The 16,672-nt window shown below is 48.5% G+C and overlaps 1 protein-coding gene across 1 annotated transcript in view; it reads left to right on the forward strand.

Annotated features, from left to right (window-relative positions):
- Positions 1-16,672, forward strand: part of ZC3H18 (zinc finger CCCH-type containing 18) — a 53,256-nt gene that overhangs the window by 24,967 nt on the left and 11,617 nt on the right. The window contains exons 8-11 of the mRNA XM_012555938.2: positions 2,042-2,159; positions 3,581-3,849; positions 13,602-13,793; positions 15,781-15,906. Coding sequence (XP_012411392.1) covers positions 2,042-2,159; positions 3,581-3,849; positions 13,602-13,793; positions 15,781-15,906 — 705 coding nt within the window. The remainder of the gene's footprint in view (positions 1-2,041; positions 2,160-3,580; positions 3,850-13,601; positions 13,794-15,780; positions 15,907-16,672) is intronic.

The following is a 16,672-nucleotide window of genomic DNA, read 5'->3' on the forward strand; positions in this document are numbered from 1 at the left end:
ACAGCCCTCCGCCCAGCAATTCAGTCCCTCAGGGAGTTTGGATGTGTCTGTGGTGCTTCCATGACCTTTTCTTGTTTAAGTTGTGCTGGTTTCCCCAGTATTGTGTACTGTCTCACCCTTTACCTAAGATACCACTCCAGAGGCCTTTTGAATTTGTTGAACCAGTTTCCCAAAAACCCACTGGCCACGTACCCTCCTTTCACAGAACACCACCCTCACCCTCATCCTGGGAAAGGCCTTAGCAAAGGTATGTAGGACAGTGTTTTTTTTTTTTTTCTGAGATCAAAGAAAGTCTCGTTTCCCCTCTTCCTCCGTGCCATCTGGGGCCGCCACAGGTCTCTCCAGCACCCACTGACCGTTGTAATTGAATAGTGTTTGGGGAGTGGGGAGGGTCAGATTGTTTGAAAGGTAGCTGGCTGTTTGGAATGTAAAGAACTGTCTCTCACCGTAGCTAGCCCAGGCAGTCTCCTTGTCAGGGTACACCTGGACTTCTGAGGGGAGGTTTCCCAGAGAGCTGCCTGCCTTAAGGTCACAGACAAGCAAAGGGACCTCTGGTGAGGGTGGCACCTGGCATGGGGTTCCAGCAGCCTCCCCAAAGCTAGGCCCCCTTAAGGCTGGGGGTGCCGGCATGGGTGCCTCAGATTACCCCACCCAGGGCCCCCAAAGGAGAGACTTGGTCTGGTACTGAAAAATACCCTGGAAGGTCTGGCCCTCGGGCCACCCTCTGCTGCCAGGGAACATACCCTTTCGTCCACCCGTCTCCCAAGAGTTCTAAGCCAACTCCCGCCATTTAGAGCTTATTCTTGTGTGTGGTGTGAGGTAGGGTCTGATCTTACCTTTGTCCCAGGGCTTAGTCCACTGTCCCATCACCATCTACTTAAAAAAAAAAAAAAAAAAAGCCCATCTCTGTCCCAGCGAGATGCCACCTGCAGCGCCCATACTGGGTCCAGCTTTGGACTTGCCATTCCTTCCTTGGCCATCTGTTCCTTCTTCTCCAGCCCAGCCCTCCTAACTGGGAAGGCTCTCTAGAACGCTGTCATGTCAGGAGGGCTGGTCTTGTCTTTTTACGTTTTTACTTTGCTCCTCTCGCATGCCTGTTTTTTCTATGTGCCCCTAGATATTGCCGGGTCTAGCTCCACCAAGAAGCTACTAGGATTGTTAACTGGGCTTGTTACTGGGATTGCCTTGTATTTATCAGTCAGCTGGAGAGAGCTGATGGCTCCTGGTGTGGAGGCCGCCTGTCCCAGGACGAGGCTGCTGCTTGTTTAGTCTCATCTACCTCTGTGTCTTTCAGAAGGGCTATAAAGTTTTCCTCGGATAGCTTCTGCACATTTCTCATTAAAAGTATTTTTTCTTCTTTCTTGCAGTTCTAAATGAGTTTTTCTCTACCTCCTGTCTGGTGACAGGTTGTTATGTGTGACGGCTGCTGGTTTCTATGTGTTAGTGTTTTATCCTCTGTCTTACTGAGTTTTTTTGGTTTGCGCTCGCTTAGTCATTGACAGTCTCTGTGTTCTGGGGATAGCGTCACATGGTGTGCAGATCCCGGGCATGTCACCCCTTTCCCTAGTCCTTACACCTCTCCCAGCTGCCTGTGTCTATGACTCTAACCCTGCTGGGTGGTCAGGGCCATGGGCAGGTGCCCTGCTCAGACCTGAGTGGAAACATCGCTCCTGCTTTTCCATCTGTCAGCTGCTGGCTTTCATCCTGACCTCATAAATGTATTTTTATCATGTTAAGAAAATATTGTTTCCTATCTTCTTGTATATGTTCATCAGGAGTGCTGTTCAATTTTTGTCAAAGACATTTTCATTATCTACTGGGTGTAAGTCTTATTATTTTCTTTTTAGGTCTCTTATTGGGTATAGCGTATGAATAGATTTCCTAGTATTGACTTGACCTTGCATTCCTGGGACACACACCCCCGAGCCGTGTTGTGTCAGTCTTCATGTGATGTGGGGTTCTGTTTACCAAGTTTTTATGTAAAGTTTTTGCATTAATATTTCTAGGTGATAAGACTTGCTTTTTACTCCCTTTTTTCCAGACTTGAGCCTTACGCAGACCCTTACTATGACTATGAAGTAGAGCGGTTTTGGCGTGGTGGCCAGTACGAGAACTTCAGGGTGCAGTATACGGAAACAGAACCGTATCATAACTACCGAGTGAGTATGATGGAATACGCGTGTCTGGGCTTTACGGGAAATCTGTTCCTGAGAGTCATCCCCCTCTCATTTGTATAGGACATTCTATGGTCTGCAGTCCGTTGGCACTAGGCACTCATCTCAAACCTAAATTGATTGTGGAGAGTTCATTCAGGTTCATGGATTAAAGTTGTGGTAATTTGCACAGGAGTTCCTGAGTTTATCTGTGCTCTAGCTGTGGTGTTTTAAAATTGGGATTGCTGATTGGGTTATTGACACCACAGGCTTGCAGAGAGGGGGATGTCATCCTCCTGAGCTTGCTGTTTTCGAGCCTGTTAGTTATAACATTTGTAATTGTAGTGCTGATTCGCTTTCAGTCTGATAGCCTTGTTCAGGACGGTGCTGGGCCTCTGCTGGAGCGTACATAGGTGTCTCTTGGAAGACTGTGCCATCGCGCCGTGTCTCCTGTATCAGTCTGAGCCTCTGAGAGTTCGCTTTATTTATAAATACTTGTGCTTCAGACTGGGAGTTCTGAACTTTAGAGCTTTTAGGGTGACAGGGAAAAGCTACCCACAGGAAAAGATGGATTAGGAGCAGTCGTTATACGTGGACATATGTGGCAGAGGAGGGTAGCTGCCCAGAACCCCTCGGGTGAGCCTGTGGAGAGTGAACGCCTGCAGTGCAGAAAGACCCTGGCTGGCATCCTGTGCCCCCATGTCCCTCTGAGCAGTCCTCTGGCTGGGGTCAGCAGAAGTTCCTCCTGAGGCTGCTTCTCACCACAATCCTCTGCTCGTCCCTGAGGTGGGCTGGGACAAAGGGCATGGACACATGCTGCACATCCCCAGAGGCGGGTGAAGCTCAAAACTTTTCACACATGCTATGAACGTTTACTTTATTCTGTCATAACTTCAGAAGTTCACCAGATGAAAAATAGGAGCAGAGTTACAGTTGAAGCAGGTGTTTGAGGATTGTATTAGGAAAGAAAAAGAGCAACCTTCTGGGGGTGCTCATGCCATTCCAGACCTAAAGCGAAGTGCACTGCGAGTATCGCTGTTTTACCCCACGTGCACAAGGCTTTGCTCCTCCGTGTTACAGCTCAGTGGCTGCCCAGAGTGCTAAGCCCACAGCCTGACCACACTGCTGGAGAGCAGGTGGTGCTGGTCCAGCCGGCAGGTAATTGTGGTGGGACTCTGGACCGGCTTTGTCTGATGCTGCCAGGCCAGGTAGAATTAGTGCTCAGAACAATTTCCCGCTTAGTTTGGGTTTGACTGTAATGTAATATTGGCTCTCTTTCTTCACGTTGTGTTTTAAGGAGAAGCTTTGAGATAAAATTACCAGTTGAGATTGTTTCTTTGACCTCCTTCTTTTACTTGCTCTTTACTCTGTGCTTTTCACAATCAAATGTTTAAATAGTAGTTTGTGTGTTTGGCTTTTTAACCAAGGAAAGGGAAAGGGAGCGAGAGAGAGAGAACAGACAGCGAGAGCGAGAACGGGAACGGGAGCGAGACCGAGAGCGGGAGCGCCGGCAGAGAGAGCGGGAGCGGGAACGCGAGCGGGAGCGCGACAAGGAGCGGCAGCGGAGGAAAGAGGAGTGGGAGCGTGAGCGCGCCAAGCGGGACGAGAAGGACAGACAGCACAGAGACCGGGACAGAGAGAAAGAGCGGGAGAAGGAGAAAGAGAAGCCAAAGCCCCGGTCCCCGCAGCCACCAAGGTAGGCAGCCTGCCCTGGGTGTCCGGATGCTTGAGGTGGGCGGCTCCAGGAGGAGGGGTGACTGGCTGCATGCCTGCAGCCAAAATGCCTTGGCCTCATGGGTCAGCAGTTCCAAGCTCTGCCTCCCACAGCTCGGAGCCTGCAGACCAGGCCAGGTGGACTGTTACACAGCAGCTGCACCATTTTACAGTTCCAGCAGCGGGACGAGGGCTCCCGTGTCTCCGCTCCCTCACCAACGCTGATTACCATCTGTCTTTTTTTGTCGTCAACATCCTAGTGAGTGTGAAGTGGAATTTCATTGCTGTTTTGATTTGCATTTCCCTGATGACTAATGATATTGAGCATCATTTTGTGTGCTCGTTGGCCGTTTGTGTATGTTCTTTAGAGAAATATCTATTCAAGTCGTTTGCCCATTTTTTAATTGGTTGTTTGTCTTTTTGTTATCGAGTTGTAAGAATTCTCTCTGATGTAAATCCCTTATCAGATTCCTGATCTGCAAATATTTTCTCACCTTCTGTAGGTTGTCTTTTTGCTGTCTCGATAGTGTCTTTTGAAGCACAGAAGTTTTTCGTTTTGATCAAGTCAGTTTCTCATTGTTTTTTTTATGTGGATTGTGCTTTTTGTGTCATTTGAGAATCCATTGCCTAGCCCAAGGTTACAAAGATCGACGCAGCAGTTTGCAGTGAGGAGCCAACCTCAGAGCCCTAGGCTTCACACCAGCAGGTTGTGAAGTTAGGGAAGGGGTTGGTACGGATTCAGATGCTCTCCAGTCTGAGCTGGGCTGATGAGCCTTGGTTCAGGAGGCTCCTGACTGGCTTAGTTCTTCCCAAAATCGGGTCACTGTCCCCACGGTTTCTTGTCCTTCTGGGCTCGTGTCCTGTTTCTTTTCTTCCTAGAATACTCCTTGTGCAGTGGCTGAGTCATCTCGGTGCTGTGAGTCTCTGGCCTCCTGGTACTGATCTCCTGCTGCTGCCTGAGCGGCCAGGGTTTCACCAGACCAGAATTTCCAACACTGTGCTCCGTTTCGTCTCCCTTTGAGCAGCCCGAGCCAGCGTGACCACTTTTCAGGAGGTAGCTGGTTTCCTTTGCAGTGATGTGTACATCTGAATCTCCTTTTAGGAATAGGTAACCTGTGACAGGCTAGGAATTTTTAATCAGCTGGAGGGGAAGAACTTTTGTCACCTCAAATAGGAGATGACACTTTGAGGTATGAAGAGCCACGTGGGAGGATTCTGTTTTCAGCCACTGAGCGGACTGAGGTGGGGTTCTATGCAGGGGGGGATCTGCATGAGCATTGTCTCTGGGGTCCCATTGACATTCACAGTCGGAGCAGGTGATGGCAAATGCTAGCAATGCCCAGTTACTCTCCTGGTTGGTCTGCAGCCCAGCACTCAACAACGCTGACCCCAGGAGAGGGGGATGCAGGTGAACAGTAGTGAGGACCAAGAGACGGCTAGCCCTGGGCCGCTGTGTGCTTGTCCTCCCTGCAGCCTCGAGTGAGGAAAGCAGCAGAAAGCATGGCACCAAGGCAGCCCCAGCCCAGACTGCATCTCGTGCCGCTGCTTGATCCTCTCTCTCTTCTGAGGGAACCCCCTTGTCTCTTCCCACCAGCCTGCCTAGAGTTCTTCCTTACTGGCTTAGGCTGTCCACTCTGAGTCAGGTTACTGCCAGACCGTGTCCTGTTGGAGAGCTGCCTTGGGAACTCCCGCCAGCTTCCCTCCAGACCTTACCGCTGGATAGAGCCGCTTTGGCCCATTCTCCCTCCATCAAGTGATGGTTTTCCTCTTATGATTACAGCTTTTGAGACCTTTGCCCGTTCCCACATCTGGGCTATTTTTAGACTAGAACAAAACCTTTCAACCAGTTCTGTAAAATGCATCTTTGTAAATAGAGGAAGTCCCTTCTGAGATACTTGCTTCTAATCTTTATAGCCATGCTAGTGGGTGAGGTTACCTTGGTGAGGCTGAGGCCAGATAATTATAATGTTCCTGGGCATAGGCAAATTCATTTTATTCTAGATATAAAGAGTAATTTGGGACCTTCCAGTCAGAGGTACCTAAACTGCCATCTTCAAAGTGATTTCCTTAAACTTTAAAGTTTACCTTTGGGGCTTTTCCCACCCCTTGAGGGATTAAAATCGGAGGTTCTCCTGCTGCAGGGCACACCTCTTTGTCCTGGCAAGGTGGCGCTGGCCAGCAGTCCTTCACCTTCAGGCAGGTCTCCTAGTAATTAAAAGCCTCGTTGTTTTCCTGATCCTTCCAGGTCATCCAGATGTGGAAATGACTTCTCTGAAAGGGCCTTCACCAATCCCAGGGCCTCACCTGCCCACATGGCATTTGTGAGTGCCTACAGGTGGGTGCTCTTCAGGTTCCTACTTCACCCAGAGGTGCCCTGGCCATGCTTTTGCCTAGGCTGTCAGCTACTTCAAGGTTCCCGGGGTTCAGGAACCCTGACGCTTAGTACAGAGCCTCACGTATTGGAACGTGGTTTTCAGGGCTCACACATGTCACTTTCATCCTTCCCCAGAAAGGTTCAGAACCACTGTTATAGACTAGCTTTCTGGGTCAGGGGTGTTAATTTCCATTTTAATTTACTGCAGGTTCATTGCTGCCATTGGTATCTGCCTGTGCACTGAGACTTGCTCCTTGCAGGTGTGGGTGAACCTGCGTTACAAGAAGGGCTAATGGGCATCTCCGGCTTTGGCTGGTCCTTTGGACCCCCACTGTCTCTTTTGTCCCAAACAATGTTGTGTTTCCCTTGGTTTGCTCTCTGCTATTAGTACTTTAGCCCTCTCTGATTTCTTGAGAGAAGCAGTCTCCTGTTGTAGCCCTGCCTGGCGTTGGTGCTGGGCTAGGCAGTGGTTCATCATAGCCTCCTCAGTGCCATCCGTTGGCATGCAGGTCGTCCACCAGCAGAGGCGTCGATCTCACGGGTGTGAACATCAGGACTGACACCTCCACCGCTGTCGTAGGGCGGCATGCTTTTTCTCATCTTAAGTGTTTGTTCTCAGGTGTACAGTGTGTGATGAGTTGGCCCAGGGTCCTTTTTTGGTTTGTGCTGACATCTGCTTTGTCTCTGGGTGTGTTTATACTCGTAAAGGTACACTTCAGGGCAGCTGTAAGCGGGTCGCAGACATGCGTGACACAGGCCAGACCACCCTGTCCTGAATCCCAGCGCGCTGAGCAGGTTGGCCAGGCCTCCCACTCCATTCCCCAGTGACATCATTCTCTCTATGGTTCCTGATGACGGGAGGTTGCTCAAAGCTAGATTCCCCAATGCTGAAAGGTCTGTTTACACAGTTGCTGATCTTTCTATTGTTGCAAAGGAAACTCTTCTAAGAATTTAATAAATCTTATTTTACTTTTCTAATCTCTTTGTTCTCACCTATTGCTTAATTGCTTGGCTCTAAGAAAGTCAAATACTGGGTGCATTTTCGAGGAAAAGTGTATACTTTTTCTTTTCTTTTCTTTTTTTTTTAATTCCTTGACAACTTACCCAGTGAATTGCTCCCAGAGTCGCATATTTGACGAGATGAATAAATAGATAAGTAGTGGTGTTGTATCAAAATCTAATTATAGATGTTTCATGTCTATAAATCTTAGATAAATACAGATGTGTACAAGTATAATTATGAGTTAGAAACGAGTATTGTAGATCCTATTTGAATCATTATTCTGTCTAAAGTTATAGCTATTTGTTTATAGTGGGGTATCGAGGGCAGGTAGGAGTAGAAAGATGATACAAGAACCAAGGAATGTAAACAGGTTTGGAAAAGTCAGAAAGTGAGTCTTAGTGACAATAAGCCCTCAGCATCTGAAGCAGTAAAAAATCTTACCCACCCAGAACAGTACAATTTTTTTTTGTTTCTTATTAACCAGAAATTAAAACTTAAGTACATGGGAACTTGTGTATCATGATTGCTACCAGTTCGGTTTTTCTCAGACTTACTTGCTCAGGATTAAATTGAAACATGTTTTCACAATCTGGGGTCATAACATTGGGACTATGATCCCCCAGGTGTCCTCACTCTCTGCCTCCCACTGAATAATGAACGCCTGCCTTGCCTGCCTTCTCCCTCCCTTGGAAGGTGACTCTCAGCCCTGCCATGCATGAGTCATCGGGCCCTAGGACAAGCAGGCTAGGCCCTCAACTGGGCTCTGGAGCGATCTGGAATTCTCATTGAGTGTGTGGGTGGGTGGGATTTTGAATCGGCTGCATTTGGCATGTCTTGGCCCTCTGCAAGGTCTGGTCTGGAATGCAAAGTGGAGACATATTAGTAGGAGTTACAAGTCATACCTCATCCTGTCTGTGTCTTCGTCATTTGCGCTCAGGACCCTAAGAGAGGGCCAAGCAATGCGGTGCAGCCAGAGAAGGCTATATCCGGCAAAAAGTAGTGGTGGTCTCCCAGCCTTGGGAGGAGCAGGATCTCCACATGGTGGCTTTCCCAAGAGGGGTCGAAGTGCTGGGGGTTATTCAGAGACTGCTGTGAAGAGCTCAGCAGAGAGAGAGCTGGTGCAACTTGTCCCTCTGGCTTTTGAGCAGAAAAGGCTGCGATTGAAGCTGTGCGCTTTGGAGGTGATTGTGACACTTATAGGGAGCTAGGATGGGACATGGGGTGACACTTGGCGACTGTGGGCCCTGGTTTCTTTTGAGTTCTCAGGGAGGCATGCAGCATGCCAGGCCCTTTATTTGTCTCCATGAGGCTTCACAGGATGAAAGACGAGAGAAAAACTGCTAGGAAAAGCCTTCTAAGTCTTTCCAGAAATTAGTATAGTCAAGTGAGGAGGAAAAAAATCAAATTCCCTTTTTTTAGAAGAGAACTTTAGTCTGTCTTTATCCTTCTTTAACCATTGACCACACTTGGCAGCTGTTCTGGTGGAGTTTCCAGTCATGGTTGGTGCTGGGCTGCTTTGCATAACTCATGCCCATGTCCTTGTGTGGGTGGTGACATCACTGAGGTGTGTTAGGAGTGGACCCAGGGCCCTTTATGTTTTGCTTTGCTTCTAGATGTATTAACATTCGTAGTAAAGATGAACTTTGTCTCTTAGAGAGTCTGTCTCCTGTGGCCTTGATCAAAAGACACAAGACGTGGTGCCTTCATGATAAGATCAGCAAGATGTGTGGGAGGGAAGGCCACTTCCAGCGTCAGATTAACTGGGGAGGTGAAGGGCCTGTGCTTCTTCGAAGAGGTTGTGCGAATCCTGCCAGCGTGGCCCCCACCAGCTTTTTCTACTCACACTGGTTTCTCCCACCCATATCCTCAAAATGTACAGTGGTGAGCATGTACACGAGTGGGAAAGTGGCGTGCTGGGGTGGGGGCGGGGGGTGCGCACATGTTGGGGGATTGAGCTGTTTTTTGTTTTGGTTCAGTTGTTTGCTTTTGTCCCTGGCTTTTCCACGTTTGGTTAGGATCTGTGTTGGGGATGATTGTCATTCAGTCTTGGAGAGTAGTTGTCTTCCAGAGGGGTTTCTGCCCTGGTTTCTTCCGGCTGTCTTAGAGAGCAAAGTGACAGGCCCAGAGGCCTGCATCAGCGAGGGCAGAACAGAGGTGCCTGCTGACGGGTCCCTGTTTCGAGAGCTCTCAGGAGCTTCCCCCAGCCCCATCAGCCCCAAGAGCCAACTGGCCTGAGCTCAGTGCCTCAGGTGCCTCCTCTACCAGGAGTCCAGGAGCACACTGGCCTGCACTCCACCCCGCATGTCTTGGTTCAGTATTAACTGTGCCATGTCTGATTTACTGATGCGCACACCACTGTTTCCTTTGCTCCCCTAAGGGTGGTGGAGCTTGGAGGTGAGCTGGGAATGACGTCGCCTGCTACTGTAGTAACTGCTCATCCCTCTAGTGAGAAGGCCTCAGGGCTGTGGACAGCTGTCCTCCATCCCTGAGCTCAGAGGACTGCCACTGGGCATAGGTTATTAGTGAGTTCCTCAGAGCATGTGGTAGTCAGCAGTACTGAAAGATTTCCAGATGTATGAAACAAACAGTATTGGAGGTGTTTCTTGGGATAAGTGTAAAACACAATGATTTTTAGAACATTTGGGTGTCTTTCTAGAGAATGAAGGGGAAATAAGGGAGGAAAGGTTCCTGGAGACAACTGCTGGTCTAGCCCTGTGGTTTACTCCCTCTGAAATGTTTCTGTACTTGTTTGTGGAGATTTGTTAGAGTCGTGATCATACTTAATCTTGCCTCTTTGGCCCTCACTCATACTATGTGAACATTTTTCCCAAGTGAACTCTTTATTGATTGCTTACCCAGTCATTCTTCCCAAAACACCTGCTCTTAAATTGACGACCGATGTCGGAGCTCATTTTTCCAGAGAGTCTGGGAGAGACATGAAGGGGGGTTTGGCTCAGTCATATCTGACCATGTCATCTACAGAAGTGACCCATTACACGAGCATCCCCAGCTTACTTCACCCCTGTGCCCTGTGTGATTTTCTGTATTCAGTACCTCTAATACTATTTGTTTAAATTTTTATAATAGTTCACTTTTTAAATTTGCATACATTTTGAAAGGATATTTGTATCATTGCTATGGGCCAGGTCTGCACAGGGCTCACTCGGGGAGGTGGGGTGCCCAGGCCCACCTGTGGCACTAGCCACACCTGCCAGGCATCATCCTGCTAGTAAAGGAGCTAGTGTTCTGGTAAGACAGCTGACTAAGACTGTGGAGGACCTGGGCTGGCCAGCCTCCCTGAGGCCAGAAACATAGGATTTTCCACACTGAAATCTGGGCATAAGCTAAAGCCCTTTTTCTCCTTCCCCATGACTGCAGTAAAGGTCGGTAAATACTGGTGTGGCTCCATTCTCACAAGGCACAGCTGCTGACCACCTCTCGGTTTCCGTCCACGCCCCTCCAGTGTTAGGATGCTTTGGGCTAACAGGGTTGCACCATTCTGATGACTCATGAGAACCTGAAACCAAGGTGTTGGGTTTCCTGCTGGGTTTCAGGAGGAGAATAACACAGGAAGTATAAAGGTGAAAGCAAGTACAGAATGGCCTGGGATGATCAAATGGTTTTCACTTCCTTCCTAGATTGCTTTTCCAGGAGGATGTGTTTATGGGGCCGTGGCTCTTCGGGACTTTGGCTGAGATAACAGGAACTTAAAGCCATGATCCCATGTGTCCTGAAGGTAGTTTTAAATGTTGGGTGTTGTTCCTGGTATGGAGTTGTTAGCAAACAGCAGGCACAATGCTGATTAAACAGAAGTTCACACACAGAAGGAGGCAATGTGTTAAAAATCTTGTCCTGTAATACGACTAGATGCTGGTTCACAGAGAGCCGCTTACAAAGCCAGGTGGTGGTGGTGGAGACTCCTGTTCCGAGTAACACACTAACTAAACATCTAAGAAAAGGCAGGACCTTTGATGAAGAAAACTGGGAACTTTTGCTGATGCCCATAAAGTCGACTTGAGATACTTCATTTATTGTATTAAAAGGCTTAATGTTGAAAAGATATTTATTCTCTTCAAGTTAATAAGGTTAATGAAAAACCTGTAGGTACTTCTGTAAGTGCACATGGGCAAGATACACTGTGAAACCTTGGAACAGTATATAGGGAGATTAAATACACTTGAACCTGTGTGCAGATATGGATCTAGGGTGAGAGTAGGTGGGTTCCTGGGCACCCATCCCCTGAGCAGTCCCCAGAGAAAGGGAGAGTGTGCACATCAACAGTGGCGTCCCTGTCACCAGAGGAGAAAAACCATTCAGTGGTGCAGCCAGGATAGCTGGCAGGGAGGAATTTAGAGTCTCCTCCCATTCTGTATACTTAAGCTAACAGATCGCAGGTAGACTGGAGAGTAGCGTTTAAGAAAAAGGAAACTTTAATAAATCAGTCATATTTGTAGAAGAAAAATATAAAGTAAATGGAGAAGGACTTTCTAAGCTAAAAGCAAATGAAAGAAACTTCACAAGGGGAGGAGAGTTCATTGATTTGACTGTATAAAAACCTTAAACTCTTGAATGTCAGACACCACATCAAAACAAAATGAAAAGTAAATAACCCAGGAAAAATACAGGATAGTGAAAGGGTTACAATCCTTAATATACAAAGAACTTATTAGAAAATGGACGAAGAACAAGAGCAGAGAACAAAAACAATGCAAGCAGCTAATAACCACAGAAAAGCATAACCCTTTCCAGTCATCAGAGGCAATCAGAACAAATGCGAGGCCGTTTTCTGTTTGCTTGGTAATGGTTGGTGTCCTGTGTTGGTTGGTGTCCTGTGTTGTCTGGTGGTGGTCGAGGTTTGTCAATTGAGTACAGGAGCCCAGCAGTGCTGAGAGTGAGGTGAAATGGACATCCACTCACCCTGGTGAGTATAAGCAGCTTAACTTGCAGAGGAGATAGTTGACAACTTACCAAGAACCTATAATTTCATTTCCTTTGACCCACTAACTCCATCCACTTCTTAGAAATTTGCCTTAAAAATATCAACATCCGTAAAGATGTCTGGACCCCTGGTGGCACAGTGGTTAAGAGCTATGGCTGCTAACCAGCTGCTCCTTGGAAACCGTATGGTATAGTTTACCCTGCCCTATAGGGTCACTGTGAGTTGAAATCGACTCGACGGCAGTGTTTTTGGATTTTTTTTTTGTTTATAAAGATGTCTATGTAGAGGTGTCATTTTAATGTTAAAAAACTTAAAAACTACAACAGTATAGAAATGTTTAGACATCCAGCATCTAACAGTTAATTATTACACAGTTAATAAAGGTCACATTTCAACAAAGGCTGGCATGGAAAAGGCCAAGCAGCCCATCAAGGGGTGTGGTTCCAGGTCTGTTTTAAATGTGTGTGTGTGCACGCAGGCTCTGTGTGTGTGCGTGTGTGTGCGCATCATAGGAAGTAGAATAAGGCCTGAGAGGAAGAGCACAAAGATGCTAAACATCGGCCATCCCTGGTGAGTGGGACGTCAGTGGTCTTTATTGCCTCATTTTTACTGTCTGTGTTTCCCAAAATTTTTTAAGTGAACTTATATAATTTTTAACTACTAAAAATATATATTCCAGAATCCGCAGATACTTTTCTGTTAGGCTTTTATATTTTCTGTTTGTCTCTTTTTGATAATGATTGCAATTAAACTACTTTGTTATCCGGGGCCATGTGTCCATTCTGAATAGGTAGGTTTGGGGGCTTGTGCCCAAGCAAACACACTGCAGGGACTCCTTCCTGGTGCTGCTCGGCTCCCGTCCTTGCTGCCATGAACTCACCGGTGGGGAGCTGGGGGTAGGGGGCTTACCAGCTGACCCCCAGCCCTTGCCACCACCTGCAGCCACACCCATCCCTGAGTGTCAGAAGAGGGCTTGGTCTTGGTCAAGTTTCCTCTACGGCCCACGGGCCAGCCCAGCATCAAGACGGTGGGCTGGAAGTGGCATACATAAGCTTTCATGTTGTGTCCATGGCCTGTTTCCAGTTGGCATCTTTGTGTGCCCACCAGCGCCCCTCTGGGGCTTGGGGTGAGGCACTCACCTTGCCAGCCTCAGTTCTGACACAGGAAGGCCATGGCTGTGCAGCGGGGCATCTGAGACTTTCTCTTGGTGGCTTTCTCATCTCTCTTAGGGTACAGTCAAGGAAGTATGTGAGATACAGTTAAACGTGAATCAGAGAATAGAGAATGTCTGTGGCCAGAGCATCTGCTGGCTCTTGAATGGAACCTTTATTTTCAGGTCTGCCTTGAGCATGAAGCCCACCATCACCCAGTGACGTAGTGACCCCCTGTGGTCACGGTCACATCTGCTCTGTCTTATAGCCGGCAAGCCGAGCCACCAAAGAAGGAGGCCACATCTGCAGGCCCTCAGGTGAAGCGGGCGGACGAGTGGAAGGACCCATGGCGCCGATCAAAGTCTCCCAAGAAGAAACTAGGGGTATCGGTCTCCCCTAGCCGGGCACGAAGGCGTCGAAAAACATCAGCCTCGTCGGCCTCCGCCTCCAATTCCTCCAGGTAAAAAGGCCCCATGGGAGCCGTGCCCAGTTGGGCCGCAGTCAGACTCTGCTGTGAGAGGCCAGTGGTGTGGGGCTGTGGCCTGAGGAAAAGTCAGGGCACTAAAGGGGTCTGTGCTTATTCAGCAGAGATTTATTGGGTAACTGTGGGGTGCTATAGAGAGTCAGGGCCAAATAAGACTGCCACTAAGAGCCAGGGCAAGGGATCACATACCCTAAAGTCAGCAGTTAACTCTGGTCAGGGTGTAGGGGGACCAGAGTAGGCTGTGGACACACCATAGAGGGCCCCACAGCCACCCAGAGGGAGCAGGAAGGGAGGGAGGGTACATTAGAGAGTGTCTTGACTAGACACCATGAGGCTGAAGACCAAAAGAGCTGTGTATACACCCTGTCACCAAATTACAGATCTGCCTCTCTGGGAGTTCGTTAGCACTTTTGAACCTGTGCATGCATGTGTGTGTGTGCGTGCACATGCTGGGTCTGAAAAACAAGCCCATGTGTTGTGGATGAGGAGAGCCAGGTCTCACTGCCAAGGAGTTAGAGATGCGGGGTAGGGTGGGCCCCCCGGTGTTAGATTGGACCTTCAGTGTCAGTGTGAATTCAGGGTTTTCAATTCAGATACAGATGGGTAGACACAAATAAACATACGCACCCAACCTTCTGACTCTGCTGAGAGGGCCTGGAGCAGTGACCTGGGAACTCCCAGGACTCCAGGAAAAGGGCATCAGGGTAAGCCTGGGACAGACCTCTGGGGGTCCCCAAAAGTCAGGAAGTTAAAGCAATCAGGTCTGTCAGAAGGACACTGGTGCCAACTTAAGGGCTCCCTGGGTCAAGCACTGCAGCAATTTAAGCTCAAAATAATTAATGATAAAATTGGGTATTATCTTATAGAACAAAATAACTAATGATAAAACCAGATGTTATCCCATAGAATAAAACAACTAATGATAAAATTGAGTTTTATCCTGTAGAATAAAATAAACATCCAGAGTCCATGTGGATATCAGTAAATCAGTGAATAAGTGAATGGGCAGAAGAACAGCTCTTCTTCTCCCTACAGAATTCTAGCTAATAAACGTCAAGGGGAGAGAGCCAGTAACCCAACATTAGCACCCACAGTGGTGCTGAATCGGAGCAGTGGGTGTGATAAGAAGCAGTGTGTAGCACAGCATCCAGTGACCTGTACAGGGTACTGCTCAGTGATGGGGGTAGGGAGGGTATAGTCGCCATGGTCCCCATGCAGTCATGGTTACACAGCCCCAGAGCTGAGCCTGTACCCCGAGGCCACACACTGAGGAGGACAATGTACGACTCTGGCCAGTGGCCAGCAAAACACAAGAGAGTGGCTGACGGGCTCTCCCCCAGGGTGCCAAGGTTGTGAGCCACAGGAAAGGCAGGGAATGAGGCAGGTGGGAAGAGCCTCAGGAGAAGCTGCGGATGCAGAGTGCTAGACCACCGCAGAGCATCAGGCCTCGAGGAAACTGGGGATGCGATGGGTCTGCGCACCAGTGAGCAGGCTGCACCAGCGCTCGTTTCCTGTGCTCAGTCATGGTATAGTGTTAACAACGGGGAGCTGGGCTAAAGGTAAGGCCAAATTATTTCAAGATAAAACATAAAAATTTTTTTAAATGAAAAAAGACAAAACATAGTCCCCACGCTTAAGGACCTCAGAATCTTCTGTATTTGCCCAAATGCTAAAAACATCCTGCAACCTGTGTTCTTATTGGAGTAAGGTAGAAAGGCCTGGCGTGTTCTTCCTGTTTCTGTGTCTGCAGCCGTCAGAGCTGTCGGAGCTGCTCGTCTGCTGGCTGGGGCACAGCAGCACCACCATGGCTTGCTGTGGAAATACTCCTCTGTATTTGGGGACAGCAGGGGAATAGTGCCCAGTGGGGGGTGTGTGTGCACACTATTCAAGTTGGCACTGAAGAGCAAAGTCTGACTAAATGTTCAGCAGTGGAGGCCTAACCTGCCCACCTCCTTTAATACAGGTCATCCTCACGTTCATCATCCTACTCTGGCTCTGGCTCGTCTCGGTCCCGTTCCAGGTCTTCATCTTACAGCTCGTACTCCAGCCGGTCTTCCAGACACAGCTCTTTCTCAGGCAGCCAATCCAGGTATGTCCCTGGGGAACAGGCATGCATGAGATGGGGCTGGTGGACCTCCAGACTGTTTTCATTCTGCAGACCTGACTGGTCAGGGGCCTCTTTTGTGCTGGACCTGAACAGAGCTGATGAACTTGGGCCCATCTGAATGCAGCCAAACCTTCAGGTCTGCCTACCTGCAGTGGCAGGGCTCCACCTGGACAGCTGTTCTGGGTGTGGTTTTCAGAACAGTATAAGTTCATTAGGTGTCTAGTGGTGAATTCTGAAGGACTTACCTGTCTCTCAGTCCTATTGTCCCTCCCGGGTGTGGCATGCCATAGGTACCGCACAGCACCCCCAGTGATGCCATGGGGGTTGGCGGCATTCTCACCCCAACTTCCCAGTTAATGAGCAGTGAGGAGTCCACACACATGCTTACACACATACCCCAATATCCCAGTCATTGAGCAGTGAGGGGGCACACGCACTCACAGACATACACACCTCGTTCCTTCTGGTGGCTTTATCACCATATGTCATTCTTGGCATGAAGCCCTCCCTGCTTCGCCGATGCATCTCACTGTAGTTTGTTGTTCCACAAAGATGATGCCTTCCTAGCAGGTGTCGTATTTTTTTTCTGGACGTGTTGTAGAGGGTTAGAAAGCACTAGTTGGAGATCCTGAGATCACTATTGGATCTGACAGTCGAGTTCACTTTTTTAGTGGGGGTGGAGCAAGTGAATAGATTATATGGGATCTATTTCCCAGGAGCATTGCCTCTCGTACAGAGCAGTAGACAT

Source organism: Trichechus manatus, unplaced genomic scaffold, assembly GCF_000243295.1.
Source record: "Trichechus manatus latirostris isolate Lorelei unplaced genomic scaffold, TriManLat1.0 scaffold00053, whole genome shotgun sequence".
Lineage (NCBI taxonomy): Eukaryota > Metazoa > Chordata > Mammalia > Sirenia > Trichechidae > Trichechus > Trichechus manatus.